We start from the raw sequence: 16,212 nt of genomic DNA, 5'->3' as shown, positions 1-16,212 counted from the left end.
TAAATATCTGAATTTTAGTAACAAATCAGTTGGTTCTCATACTTCGTTCTAAAATATTAGGGCTTATCCTGAGCTCTCAGAACTAGGCAATTTTATTAGCATTACAGAATTCTTTAATCTCCATCAAGTTTTTAATTAACTCAAAGAAGATCTAAACTGAAAATCTGAAGACATGGTTTTAGAATACAAACTAAATAGCTGTGTAAACTTAAGCTAAGACATTTGCCTTTCTTGACACTAAAAATCTTCGCTGGTAAACAACAGATTAATGATTTTGAAACTTTTTTTTTTTTTAACTACAATCTAAAGCGATACATTTTACATCCAGATCTACTACATATAATTGAAACAAATGTTTCACGGAATAGCACTTCCTCTCACTGTGTGCAGATACTCTGATCTCTGCTATGCTATGTCATGTCATGCCATTAAAAATATTGTCAGGGCATGCTTTATTGATTATGCCATATCATCAGTGGATCACAAGCTGCAGTCTGAATATCTCTAAAGCTGGCCTGCCTCCTGCATTTACATGGCCCGCAAGCTAAGGAGAGTTTTGACATTTTGTAATGGTTGGGAAAAAAAAAGAAAGAAGAATATTTCACGACACTTGAAACATAAAATATTCAAATGTTGAATATTCAATGTTCAAATTTCATAGCCAAGCTCATTCCTTTACATATTGTCTGCAGCTACTTCCTCACTAAAATGGCAAAGTTGAGAAGTTATGACAGAAACTGTATGACTGCAAAGCCTAAAGTATTTGCTTTTGGGCTCCATGTGGAAAAAGTTTGCTGATTCCTACACTAAAGGACACCTACATTTCTTTCTGGCCTGAATATCCATGATTCTAAGTCCTTCCTTTATGTCTTACTGGGCTAAACTGGGACGAGCGGAGTAGTTGCATGATGGTGAGAAAAATGATATGGAAAAGTATGGGTTCTTGGTAAGTTATATAGGCATCATATTTCTATTTCATTCTGTACTTGAAAACAAGAATGAGAAGTAGTAATCCAACAGGCAGTACTTGGTGGTAGTATACAGATTAAAATCATTTACAGCATCTGTCCTGTGAGTTCATAGGGCTTTCACTTGTAGCCTTTAAGTATTTCCTTTTTATAGTGGTCCCAATAAAGGATGGCAGTTGTTTCGCAGGGATTAGTTTTGAACATAAAATGGACGATTATGTTGCACCGCTTTGCTATGTACACGTCAAATTCGCAATGATAAAACAGGCGCTAAGGGGAGAAAAAAAAAGCCAGTGGCTTCTCCTCACTTTTATATACTTTATCTGAGTTGAAATTGTCTTCCAACTGTCTTTTTAAAATCTTTTTTTGTTCGCATTAGACCTTTACTGAAACACTAGATTTATTCAATAAAATCTTATTTGCTCTTTCTGCCTCCAGACTCTCCTATTTAAACCTTGCTGTATACAACTGACAGACAGTATCTTAATCATATTTTGATTTTCTCTCTCCCTTTTCAAAATTCTTCCATAGATGACTAGGATCTAGTTTCTTTTTCTCTAGAATATATGTGTTTGGCAAAGTCAGTGTTTCTGCCTTTCCACAATCTTCAACAGTGGTCATGAACAGATATGCATTCTTCTGGCCCTGGTATCTTCACTTCCCTTACATACCTGGTTTCCCTGCCAGGTTTAAACCTGACTAACATGTACCCAAATTGTGTTTCTGTGTATGCTGTACTGTTATTTTACAAAATCTTGTTTTAGGAATATAGTTGGGAACAAAGCAATATCAGGATAAATATCAGCTTTCTGGGATATAAACAAAACTTGGGAGTATTGTACTGAAATATATTATTTCATGGTCAATATTAAAAATTAGTTACTATAACCATCACTCGTGAAGTCCTCAGACAACGTTGGAATAAGGTAACCAAGGGATTTTTGCTTTTTGCTTGTTTCAAATTAAATAAATTAAGCCCCTCTCTTTTATCATTCAGACCAATTACTGGAATCTACTTGACTATAGAAAACAATTTCATTTGTTCTACCATCCACAAGTGTGTTTTGGGTACATAGTTAATGTTAGGTACTCTGGCAGGTCCTAGAGCCCTTGTGGAGTGCATGCTTTCCATGAATCTATTAAAACAGAAGGAAAAATAAATAAATAATATTCTCAAGTTTTTAAAGTATGTAATTTAATATTACAAAATTAAAAGAATATTTATAACATATTTCATAATCTAAAACAATCAGAATTCAGTTTAAAAAAAAGGTGGATTTGCCTTAGAGCAACTTAAGGACACAGAGGGCCATCAGCTACTAAATGAACTCAGTATAAACACTGTAAACTAATTATATATTATAACTATATAATGTCCATAAGAATATAAAATGGCTGGAAAATATAACCACTGTAAGTACTCAGCAGTGTATTTTCTCTTTAAAATTTTCCAATTTAGTTTTTCTTTCCCAATTGTTTATTTCTTGAATGTGCATAAACATCTGAGAGAGTGAAATAATAAACGCCTATAGTGATTTCAAGCTTAGTTTCTGGAAGGTCCCATGTAGTTTAGCATACGTATAGACATTATATCTAAATCAGTATGCAGGCAATTTTCACAATATAAAAATAAATTATTTTCTGCCTCAATATAAACTACATGTGTAGCCTCCAAAAACAGACTTGTTATTCAATATTATATATTTCATAGAATATATAGACCTTTTCTTCATGTTATTAATTGATCTAGAGCATCCATATGTACTAATTTGCCCAGATAATCCAAGCTGATACCAACCTGAGTGTAATTCTAAATATGGGCATTTTCTCTTCTGAAAATGTTCTGGTTTGCATGAAAATTTATATGAATACTTTAACTTTATTAGAACAAAAGAGAAAACTATTCCCTTCTAAAATTATGTTATGAAATATATGATACAGGTAACTACAATCTATTATTTTGTGAAACAAAAATATTTCCCAAACACCATATCAAGGTAGATAATCCATTTCTTTGGGATAAGTTTATCTGCTACTGATGACAAATTCTTCATATTCAGTTATTCCTGTAGTAAGTAGTTCAGATATACCACTTTTAGATGGCCACACATGGTCTACTTTTTTTAAAGCTTCCTTTTTAATCCAAGATACAAAGATCATGCACTACATTTAGTTGTCATAGCTTATTAGTATCCTTTCATCTACAACAGTTCTCACAGCTTTCTTGTACTTCAAAAACTTCCTAATTTTGATATCCAGATTGCTTTTCTCCCCCAAAATTTAAAAAAGTTTCCCCATGTTTAAATTCAGGCTACATATTTTGGCCAATAATATTCCATTTCATGGTCTATTCTTGATTTACATGCTGTTATTCATATCTCCTATCTTTGTGAAGAAGATTCATTCCTGTATGCTTTACTTCTAATTTCTCTCCTGGGAGCCTAGGAGATGATGTGTTACCTCTGACTATATTTCTATAGTATACTACAGAACACTTAATATAGTATATTATATATACCAATATACTTGATATACTATATTCAGTAAATTCTTCTGGTAAATAAGGTTTCTCTGACTTTTCATCATTCCTTGATTTTATATTAGGTTGTTGGAATATAGTTCCAGCTCAGCTAGTCAAGAGTATATGATAAGAGTCATAATAATTTTAGTGAATGAAAAACTAATATTGGTTTGAGGACTTTAGTAAAACCATTCTCTTTGATGAATCATGTCTTCTTTGCTTTAATCATCTTTATTGGCTAAAAGGAGATTTCCATATTGAAATACTAAACTGGGCAGTTTGAAATGTTTTATTTATGATGAAAGAGTATGATTTCTCTTTTTAGAGGGTATTGTTTTCGTGTTAGAAGTTACCTATGATGGAAAAATCTTTGTTAACATCTACATTTAGTAAACATTTGTGCTATTTTTTGGACAACTTAAATTCTACTAATTTGTAAGCAAAAAGTAATCTGGAAAAGATGCTCAGCAATTAGGGCAATACAAAAAGAGCTATGCTTTTGAACACAGAATCAACTAAAACTGAATGAGAACACCCTTGAAGATAAATTGTAAATTTAACAGATGCAGAAAATTCCATTTACATTTCCCTCAACTCACATCTATTCCTATTCTATAAATTATTCTTCTAAGTTCAGAAGTGTCCCTGTTCCCTTCCAAAGTGAATTTCTATATTTGGTCTGAGCCCTTCTTGATTCATGATGTCCTTTCTGCACTATTTCTCTTATTCCTATCAAGCATCTTTATTTTTACATCTCCAATGTTTTTTTTTTCCCCCTCTGTCTCTTAACAGGCATAGATTTCTCCTCCATGAATAAAATTGTCAATACTCACTTGAACGTCTATCAATTTTACTCTCTTGTTTCACTGTCAAATTTTTCCAACAAGTGGTCTATGTCTAGTCATTTTTTCCCCAAAATTTTCGCCTTTGGCAATCCAGTATCTGTTTCCACTATTCTTCTGAAATGTCTCCAAGGTAACCAAAGGATACTTTTCATGAAATCAAGTGGCCTGGTTTTAGTCTTCCTCCTCTTGACTTCTGCGTAATATTTTCCACTTTCATGTAGTTAGAATAAATTTTCAGCCCTCATTTTTAACACCTAAGTTATTTTTCTATTTTAATTCAACTTTATAGAAAGACAGTTTACATAAAATGCAATTTGACAATTTTGAATATAACACTTCTTTGAGTAAAGACAAATTTATACATCTATTTAGCCACCAGTACAATGTGCTCCCCGCAAAAGTTCCTTTGCGCCTATTCCTACTCAGTCTCCTCTGCATCCCTAACCCCAGACAACCACTGCATTCTACACGAAAGATTTCTTCTGCGCCAGTGTTGTGTAAAAATGAAATCATACGATACGAACTAGTTTAAGCCAGGCTTCTCTTCCACGATGTTTCTGAAATTCATGCATTTTGCTATGAGTATCAAGTAGTTTTACTTTTTTTAAAAAATTTCTGAGCAGTAATCTATCATATGGACATACAAGCATTTGTTTATCCATTCTTTAATGAATACAGTTTTTCTATTTCTATTTATTATGAATTTTTGTATGAAAATTTATATCTTTATGTGGACCTATGTGTGTTTTACTTGAATAATAACTGTAGTGGAATTCCTGGGTCAAATTTTACGTGACTGTTGATAAAACATTGCCAAACTGTTTTTCAAAGTTGTACCCTTTTATATTCTGACCAGCAACGCATGAGATCCTTAGGATTTTCTACATATGTGATAATTTCAACTGCACTTAAAAATAGTTTTACTTCCACCTCTCCAATCTGTATGTCTATTATTTTTACTCCTTGCCTTACTGTACTACTTAGATCATACAGTAAAATGTTGAGTTAAAGTGGTGAGAGGCAAAACCTTCCCTTATTCTCAATTTCATTTGTTTTTTCACTAAGTATAACATTAGTTTCAGTTTTTCATAGATACCAATTTTAGGTTAGGTTTGCTCCCTTTGGGACCTATTTTTCTCAGAGATTTTATCATGAATGGGTATTGAATTTTAATAAATGCTTTTCCTGCATCAATTAAAAATGAAAAAAATATTTCATATATACCCCTATATTAACTATTTCTTACATTCCTTTGTGTGTATCTAAGTTTCCAACTGGTATCATTAACCTTCTGCTTGAAAAATTTACTCATTGCTGTGTTGGCAATGAATTTTACCATCTTTTGTTGTGTGAAAAAGTCTTTATTTCTCCTTCATTTTTGAGGAATATTTTCACTGGACAAAGAATTTCAGGTTGGAAGTCTTTTCTATCAACACTTGAAAGATGTTCCATTATTTTCTGGTTTGCAATAATTTCTGAGTAAATGTTGATGATAATTTTATTTTTGTACCTCATGTTTTTTTCCTGACAGTGATTTCAAAATTTTAATTTTAAATTATTATAGGTTAAAATTGACTTTTTTACTTTGCGTGTAAATTTCTATGAGATTTAATACATGTATTGATCCATGTATCACCATCATCCCAAGAAATCCTTTGAAATATTCCTTTACAGTGATACCCTTTCCCACACATAAACCCTGACTACCACTGATCTGTTTTGAGAATGTTCAAAACATAAAAATAAAAAGGAAGCATAACGTACACAACCCTTGGAATGAGTTTTTCTTCCACACAATAATTTTGATGACATTCATCCAAGCAGTAAGGTTTATCAGTAGTTTGTTCCTTTTTTCTTCTGTTTGAATGCACCATAGTCCCTTTATTCTTTTACTCACTGAAAAACATTTGAATTTCTCCAGCTTCTGGCTATCACAAATAAAGCTGCTATGAACATTCATGTATAGGTTTCTATGTGAAGGTAAGTTTTCATTTTCTCTAGGGAAAATTTCAAGGAATGGAATTACTGGGTCATATGATAAGTGACTGTTTAACTTAATAAGAAACTTCCAAACCATTTTCCTCAGTGACTGTCATTTTGCATTCTCAAAGCCATGGATGAGAGTGCCAGTTGCTCCAAATTCTCCCCAGCACTTGGTATTGGGTGGGCCAAAAACTGCCTTCAGTTTTTTAAGTAAAAAGACATATTTTTCATTTTCACCAAGAACTTTATTGAATAACATATTCACCCTTTTGTTCCACTACCTTCTGCCATTTTTCAGGCAACTTCATAATTCCATCTTCCCAAAACTTTTTATCTTTTTAAGCAAAGAACTGTTCCATGTGCCTTTTACAGTCTTCCAGGGAACTGAAATTTTTTCCATTAAGAGAATTTTGTAAAGACCGAGATAAATAGAAATCTGAAGGTGCAATGTCTGGTGAATGCGGTGGATGAATCAGAACTTCCCAGCCAAGCTACAACAGTTTTTGCCTGGTCATCAGAGAAACACATGGTCTTGCATTATCCTGATGGAAGATTATACGTTTTCTTTTGACTATTTCTGGACGCTTTTCGTTGAGTGCCGCTTTCAGTTAGTCGAATTGGGAGCAGGACTTGGAATTAATTGTTTGGTTTTTCGGAAGGAGCTCGTAATAGAGGACTCCCTTCCAATCCCACCATATACACATCACCTTCTTTGGATGAGGACCAGCATTTGGTGTGGTTGGTGGTGGTTCATTTTGCTTGCCCCACGATCTCTTCCATTCCACATTGTTGTACAGTATCCACTTTTCATCGCCCTTCACAATTTGTTTTAAAAACGGAATGTTTTCATTACGTTTCAGTAGAGAATCGCATGCGAAAATGTGGTCAAGAAGGTTTTTTTCGCTTAACTTACGTGGAACCCAAACATCAAAGCAATTCACATAACCAAGCTGGTGCAAATGATTTTCAACGCTTGATTTGGATATTTTGAGTATGTCGGCTATCTCCCGCGTGGTATAACGTTGATTGTTCTCAATTACTGTTTCGATTTGATAGCTATCAACTTCAACTGGTCTACCCGACCATGGAGCATCGTCCAGCGAGAAATCTCTAGCAGGGAACTTCGCAAACCACTTCTGACATCTTCGAACAGTCACAGCACCTTCTCTATACACTGCACAAATCTTTCTGTGCATTTCAGTTGTGTTTTTACCTTTTTTGAAATAATAAAGCATAATATGCCAAATATACTGCTTTTTTTCTTCCATCTTCAATATTAAAATGGCTACCCAAAAATTCACCAATTTTGATAGGTCTCTTTTTAAATGCACGCTGATATGACAGCTGCCACATACAACCTAACAAAATTGTTTCGAATTAAGTTAAAGACAACTAAGTGCTACTAGAGCCATCTTACGGAAGAAAACGAATGAACCTTTTGGCCCACGCAATATTATCAGTATTTTTTACTTTAGTCATTCTCATATGTTTGTAGTGTTGTGTCATCCTGGTTTTAATTTGCATTTACCTTCTGATAATGTCGACTATCTTTTTATGAACTTATTTGGCATCCTAATGTGATCTTTTGTGAAGTATCTGTTCAAGACATTTTTAAATGAGTTGTTGGTTTGCTTAATGTTGATGACTACTTTTTGAAATTTTCTCTTGAAACCTGGTTTTGAACAGTTTAATTATGATGTTCCATGGAATTATTTTCTTTGTGTCCATCCCACTTGAGGTTAGTTGAATTTCTTGGATCTTAGGATTAATAGTTTTCAAATTATTTGGCTATCATTTCTTCAAAAATATATACACATACACACATATCGTCTCACCCTCCTTCATCTTGAACTCCAATTCCATGTATGTTAAACTGCTTGATTTATCTCATAGTCTCCTGTGGCTTTGTTCCCTTTTTATTTATTCAGTCTTTTGTTTTCCTACTTCAGTTTGTAAAGCTACCATTCTATATACTTCTAGTTCACTTTTATTGCCTTAATCGGTGTATAATAAGCCGTAAATCCATCAAATGAATTTTCCAGTTTAGTTACACTTGGAAGGCAAGTCCACTCCCTATATTCAACCTAGATTACTAAAGAAACGTTAATCTTATAATATAACCCAAAGACTCTTTGTTATTGCATGGGTTTTAATTTGATCTTCCCATTTTTGAAAGCATAGAGAAGCAAAACAGGAACATATGCATTTAAAGTAAAATCCTTAAACATGTACAGTATATACTGTGTAACAGATACTCAAAGATATTCTGATCTTCATGTTAGATTATAATTTTTATATGAAGGTAATCTGGCTGTCACAGTTTGTAAAGCACAGACTGTCAATGTTGAGTCAAGTGATACAGCTAATCAATCAGACATCCCTTTTCCCCTTTGTTGATTTGTATGAAAAACTCCATTTTGAAGATGTTATAATCTAAGTATGATAATCTGATTGTCTTTCACTTATAAGTTAATTTGTATTTTTATCTAGATGCCTAAAATGTTTTTTCTTTTTCTCTGAGGTCCATTAATTTTACTAGAATGTGTCTCAATGTTGGTCAGCTTGGTAATTTTTCGGATATTCAGTGTGCCTTTTAAATAATATATTTTTTAAAATTCTAGCTATTTAATTCTAAGAGTTTCTTTGAGCTACTGATCCTATTATTTTTCTGTTCTTTGCTTTGGTTTTCTATTTTGGAAACTCATATGAATGTTGAATATTCTAAACTTGCCCCTTTCACTCTCATCCTTTCTCGTCTCTTTTAAGTCATTATTTTTCTGATAATTTTAATTCTCCTTTTTTTACCTTATATTAGTCTTATAACCTTATCTGTTGAGTTTATTTACTTCTTTATTTCTTCTAATCTAGTCTTCATTTCTAAAATTATTTTTCCCTTTATTTCCAATTCTTTCGTAAGTCCTATCGATACATTTGTGAGGTTCTCTACATTCTGATATAAATTATTTCATATCCTGTATTATTTCCTAATGTCCTTTAGCTCATTTAAAATTTTTTCATCTTTTTTTCTGGCATGCTTTCACAGTTTGAGGGGATGTTTTTCTACTTACTCTCATTTTTCTTATTGTAAAATATGGGATTTTGATCCTTTTTGTTGGTTATTATTTTATGTGAAATTAGTTTACCTGATCATTTGTAGATAGGTTTTTTTCCTCTTCAGGTTCTAGAGATCCCTCTTCTGTTTGTTTTTATGTAGTTTTAAAAATATGACAGCTTATTTTCTGAGATCTATTAGCTCTGTTTGTCTATCCCAGTTTTATGTGGACTCTCTCTTTGTCTCTCTTGCTCTCTGCTGCTCAATTTGGATTCTATTCATAGTAGTTTCTCCTCAGTGTGGGACTTTGTCCTCAAAGAGAACTCTAGTTGATTAATTTCTCATGGAGCTTAGATGCTCTAGACCCTTCTAGCCATACCAGGGAACCCTTGCACTCATCTGCTGTAGTGTGTAAAAGCCCTCCCTGTTTTTAGCTGATGTTTTCAAATTGACCCTCTGGGTTTTCCAGTCTGTAGTTGTAGGCCATGTTCCTCAGATGTTCTCCTGCTTCCCACAACCTTGTACCATGCATCTGCTGATACCATGTATATCTCATAGCTATAGCTGGGTTGTCCTCACCCAGTCATATTTTGGGGTTCAATGGAATACATCGTCATCTAGTTTTGTTGTAAATGTATATTTGTTGTAGTTATTGTTTCACCATCTGCTGTTCTGTTTTTCATGGAGGAATTCAGGGATAATTAAAAACTATGTCCCCATTGCCATCTACCCTGAATTTGTCATGTACTCTTTTTGTATTATTGCAATTTTAAAATGATAACTTCTGAAATTACATTTTAATCCATAAGTTTTGAATTAAATTAAACATACTTAAGTTTTTCTAATTATGTGGCCATATTGTTACTATGAATAATCCAAGGGTGATATAAGCTCTTTTTTTTTAATATAAATTTATTTATTTATTTATTTATTTATTTATTTATTTATTTATTTTTGGCTGCATTGGGTCTTCGTTGCTGCGCACGGGCATTCTCTAGTTGTGGCGAGCGGGGGCTACTCTTCGTCGCGGTGTGCAGGCTTCTCATTGCGGTGGCTTGGCTTCTCACGGAGCATGGGCTCCAGGTGCACAGGCTTCAGCAGTTGTGGCACATGGACTCAGTAGTTGTGGCACATGGGCTTAGCTGCTCTGCAGCATGTGGGATCTTCTTGGAGCAGGGCTCGAACCCATGTCCCCTGCATTGGCAGGCAGATTCTTAACCACTGTGCCACCAGTGAAGCCCAATATAAGCTCTTGACTAGGCTCATTCCTTTTATAATAACATTTCAGTCATGTTCTCTTTTGGTGGAAGTGGAAATTTTATGCTATATTTACCTACTTAAAAATGCTGGTCTTGGAAACTATAAATACTCTTGACTATTATATGATTTTAATAAAAATATTTATTAATGTCACTAAAAGTATAGTAGATACTTTAGTGACATTTCCCGCACTTATAACAGGGATAGACACTTAACCCAAGGTTGAGCCATTCAGATTCTCTTGTGATTGATAGGTAGTGACTACAGTCATATGATAAAAGAAGTTTACATCCAAGCAGATTTGGAATCAAGTATGGGGTGCCATGCTGGCCCATGTTCTGATGACTAAGAAAGTGAAGCTAGTCTGGGACAGAAGTGAAAAATTTGAGCTGATACACAGAGAGAAGCAAAGATAGGAGGATGTGAAGTTGCCTTGAGAGGTAAAAGGAGTAGCCCTTGTTACTGACTCTCCTTTCCCATTTCCAGGCTGCCTCAAGTCTATCTGTATTTCATTTCCTGACTTTGAGACTATCTGCTGTATCCCCATGATAATTAAGTTATCTCTAATGTTCTTGTGAGTTCTCAACCAAACATAAGTAATGCTCATGGAATATAGCAGTGATATTCAGGGCCACTCTGTGCAGTGGTGGAACAAGGTAAAGGGCACTAAGGCTAAGACACACACACAAGGCCCTCACCCCCAACACACACACACAAACATCTTCTCTTCTAATTAACTTGGGTCTGCTTCTTTATTACTATGGCAACTCTAGGCCCATGGTATTTCCAAGACCTCCTGAATAACAATTATCAAGATCTAACGTCAGCACTCGATCTACAACGGGACCTTCTTCCTCAAATCTGAACTCTAAAATAGGCTCCTCTCAACTCTTTAAGAGAAGCCCAATGGTTCCTCTGAAGTGCATCCTCCATTGCTGCTTAAGCCAAATAAATAAAGCAATTTTGTTTTGTTTTGTTTTGTTTTAAATTAATGATAATGATCATTTATTCAAAAAGATGAGAGGGACTGGTGGGTGATGATTACATACAACCTCTATAAATTGACAAGGATTAAAACAATGGCGTACTCATGCAATAATAGAGCAGTGAAACAGATTTAAAAGTTCGGTAACCAACCCATTGGTATAACTATAACAATTTTGGACCAAAGGTTGTTTTGCCATCTTAAGCTGGTAGATTTTGATACTTGCATTATATACTCTAATTTGTACACGTTAGTTTGCACATTGAAAAGCTAGAATTTTCTTAGAGAAAGTGCACTAAAAGCTCCCCAAAACTATCATCTTAAAAAATACTAATTATTGCCAAGGGGAAGACAAACACACACACACACAACACCCCAAAACCTATGCAAAAATAGCTACTGTTAATGAGTGAACTTAAAAGGTATGAACAACACTGATTACTATAGAATCATACAATAATAAATTTAATACAGGTTGACTAATAAAAGTGATAGACAAATTAAGAAAAGGAAAGGACATTATTTTAGCATGTGTTTTAAAGGACACAGACAGTATAAACTACCAATAATTAATTATTCTATAAGAAAAGAGTTAAATGGATACACATGTGAATTAAGAAAAACTGAATATAAAACAACAAATAAAGATTCAATTCAAACATATTTTATGATTACTTGAAATTAGGAGTAATTGTCTTCTCTTTTCATAAGACATTAAAATATCTTCAGTTACCTAAATCCAGTTTTGTTCCTACCATACCTAAACATATGATGAAATCAAAAGCATTGAGATTTATTCATCAGAAGCACTATCTTTGAACAGAAATATTCAATAACTAAAGATATTTTTATCATGTTACTCTCCTGAGTTCTTCACAATAGTTTGACAGTTTTTCTTCTCAGAGGAGAGGAATAGTGTATCAAATTATGGAAAGAAGGGAAATGGAGGAGAGGGAAAAAGAAAGAATGATCAAGAGTACATGTTCAAGAATGAGAACATGACAGGATATATATTTCCATAGTCTGGGGCAGAGAGCAAGAATGGACCTTGGGTGAGTATAGGATCCAAGGCATCTTGGATCCTTGGGTGTGGATGATTGATCAATATTAGGAATTCTCACCACAGAACACAAAAGTTTTATCTACCTTCCCTTATTTTCAAAACTTACCTCTACCAAACATTATCAGTAACACAAATAATGTTGTATTCAAGTACAAGGAAAAAAATACTCAGTATTATATACCAGAATCTAAGTTAGGCAATGTTAATAAAACCAATAAAATACTTCCTATTTACAAGTGAAAAATAATTTTATTAATACTGTATAAATAAAATGACACAGGAGCACAGAAGAGAAGGCATTAATTTGGCATAAGGAACCTGAAGCAGAACTCAAAGGATGAGAATAATTTGGGGAAAGAAAAAAGGAAGAAGATCCAACACAGAAGAAAGGGTTGTACAAAAACAAAGCAATGTGACAATGTGTTAACTTATTGAATGTTAAAGGAATGTCTTCTATAGCAAGAGGACAGAGACTAGTTGAGTCTGAAAAGGAAGGTTATGACTAAATGGTGAGGATACCTAATGTTCTGGAATACAGCAGAGGATTCTAGATTTTTTGATTGTATGGCCTAGCAGAAATTTGGAGGACAATATCTTAAGGTTGTCAACTTTCTATTTTGCCAAGTAATGGCATTTAAAAAACAAAACTCAAAACTTAAAAATCTACCATTTGCTATCATCATTTTATTAAGAAAAATCATTTTAACACAAAAGAAGAGTATGAACATTACACCAACATAGTTTTAAAAATAGGATATTTAATTGAATTCTTTGGATTCAGAAAAGTGAAAAAATAAAATTATATTCTACCAAGGGTACACAAAGTGAATTCTTAATATATAACTTGGTCTAATGTTTCCTTTTTAGCACAGTCACCTTTATAAAAATCCAAGAGGATTATTCTTAATGCTGCTTCAACTCAATTCAGAGTATTTGAGGTAAACTTAGGGAAGCCCAAGAAAAATAGCTCTCAATTACAGGCTATTTCTCCTACCTTCTCTCTGCAGTGCTGGGAAGAAATAAGAAACAGTCCAGATGTCTGGCCATGGAAAATTCTGGAAAGGGGGCTACATATATGGGGTTCTGACTGACCAACATAGAGCAGTTAAAAAGTCATCTGACAGTAATTCCTTAGACCTCAAAATTGTCACAAACGGTCATTTAGGAACCAATAATGTAAGTTTTATAACTTCAAATAATTCCTTCTTTGCTTTGGCTGCTGGAAAACAGTGCTGAATTTGCATCCCAATTCTAATAACAGTACAGGATCCATTACTAACACTACTATGTTACTAACTTTATTCCATGTTTAGTTTTGCATGTATTTGTTCACTATGAATTTCTTTGGTAAATCTGTCAATTAATTTCTGGAAAAGATATACATAAATACTGAAAAAATTAAAAGACTTTTAGGGAATGAGGAAACATTTGAGATTTAATTTTTTAATGATGTTTATTGAATTTTTTTTCTTATTATAAAGGTAACACATGTTATAGGGTCATTACACTATTCTCTTGACCTAGGACACTCTTCTAGTAAGCTGTATGGCTCACCTCCTTTAAGTCTTTGCTGAGATGTAACTTTACTACTGGCTTATTTAAAATTAATCACCTCTTTAAAACTGCAACCTAACCCTGACACTTCTATAATCCCAATCCCCTGTGCTGTACTTAACCTTTTACATAACACTTACCACCTCATATGCTATGTAATTTAATTACTTATTTTGCTCAGTATTTATTTATGTTCTCTCTTTGATAGAATATAAGGTGCCCAAGACAAGGATCTTTGTTATTTACTAATATATTCCAAGTATCTAATAGCACTTGGCCTAGAGCAAGAACACTGTATTAAGCAAAAAATGAATAGCTCACCATGTGTCACTATTCTAAGAGCTTTATATGCATTATATAATTTAATCCTTACAAGAACCCTGGGAGGGAGGTGTTATCATTGACTACATCTTATAGAAAGCGACTAAGCTACAAAATGGCTAAGTAACTCACAAAGGTCATACAGCTAAGAAAGCAGTGAAACAAGGGTTTAAATTCAGGTTATTAACTATTATTGTTTCCCCTAATAGAAACAGATTGTGTAAAAGCAGTTGAGACAATGACAGAACAGGTAAGGAAAACTTCCACAGTAAATAGGAAGTAAAAAGCAAATATATGTGTGTGTGTGTGTGTGTGTGTGTGTGTGTGTGTATGTTTGCAAATATATAAACATATATATAAATATATATACCTGCTAAATTCAAGGAATAGTACCTAAAGCCATTATTCACATACAGGATCATCTAGATATTGATTACCTCTTTCTGAAGCTCATGAATATTTATAAAACAAAACTTCTGTTTAAAGAAGTAAGGCTTCAGACAACCATATTTTTCAAAGCTCCTAATACAGATGCATATATTAAATCTTCCCAACAGTTTATTTACCTTCTTTGCCTTCTCACTCCATTTAAGCTGCTGATGAGTAGATAACAGCTTCATCAATTCCCAGTTAAGTATTTCTTTACATTTTCTCAGTTAAAGATTCTCAAATTACACATGGTATGTGTGAATAAGAAAAGTCACTTGAAGCACCACTTTAAGAGTTAGAAGGGGATTTTAGAGATCATTGCTTAGTAAACATGCCACGCTAATGAAGGATATACAGCAGCCCTAACAGATTGGGATTATAAGGGCCAGAGCCTCCCATTCCAACATTTTTTCAAAGTTCTTCATTCTGTTATTAGCACTGACTGTGCAAACATGCTACTTTTTTTTTTAATGAATAAGGAGAAAGCATACATGAATATCTTACTAGAATTTATGGAAGCAATGTCTTTATATCCTTCTGTCAATAAATATTCCTCTAGTAGCACAAGTTATGCCATGATTAATAGATACATTATAGGAAACTAAAATAATTAGAATAGAGAGAGAAATCATACCTTCTATCAATAGCTCTTGTCCATGACTGCCAAGAAGTGTACGAGATAGGAATGGGGCAAAGTCTACAAAAATTTCACGAAGAAGAGGAGCAACTTTTTCTAAAGCTCTTTCAAGTTTTGCAGTGATGCTGTTGAAATTAAGACATAAAGACTAGTAAATATGGTTCAATATAAAAAGTCAAATAAACTTTACTTCTAAATTAAAACCTTTAAAATTATAAAAGACCAATTCTAACCCACTGAATAATAACAGCTTCATGTAGAAGGGACACTGTAGAGTTTCACATCAGTCATAAGGCTACTCAAGACTGTTGCTAAATCAGAATGATTATACTGTGAAAAGGAATCAGGATCCTGTCACCCACAAGGGCCACAGATTCTGTCCATAACTCTAGGAGCTTCAAGAAAAGAAGCTCCTGTATGGCTTCTTTGTCTATCCTTCTTTCCACCAAAGAAAACTGTTTCGAATACCTACTACACGGGTCACTGTGAAAGTTACAAAGAATGAGCTCTTGTTCTCAAGAGTTCCCTGAAAATTTCCTGAAAAGCAGGACAAATAAGAGGATAACTGAATTCAGTATGATACAGTTGAATTGC

The 16,212-nt window shown here is 33.6% G+C and overlaps 1 protein-coding gene across 8 annotated transcripts in view; it reads right to left on the bottom strand.

Annotated features, from left to right (window-relative positions):
• Window positions 1-16,212, bottom strand: part of NBEA (neurobeachin) — a 612,623-nt gene that overhangs the window by 358,476 nt on the left and 237,935 nt on the right. For all 8 annotated transcript variants that reach the window (XM_059902450.1, XM_059902451.1, XM_059902453.1 and 5 more), the window contains one exon: window positions 15,616-15,743. In XM_059902450.1, the coding sequence (XP_059758433.1) occupies window positions 15,616-15,743 (128 nt within the window). The remainder of the gene's footprint in view (window positions 1-15,615; window positions 15,744-16,212) is intronic.

This window comes from Balaenoptera ricei, chromosome 18 (genome assembly GCF_028023285.1).
Source record: "Balaenoptera ricei isolate mBalRic1 chromosome 18, mBalRic1.hap2, whole genome shotgun sequence".
Taxonomy (NCBI): Eukaryota; Metazoa; Chordata; class Mammalia; order Artiodactyla; family Balaenopteridae; genus Balaenoptera; species Balaenoptera ricei.
Note: the sequence above shows the minus strand (reverse complement) of the source record. Positions and strands in the feature narration are given on the sequence as shown.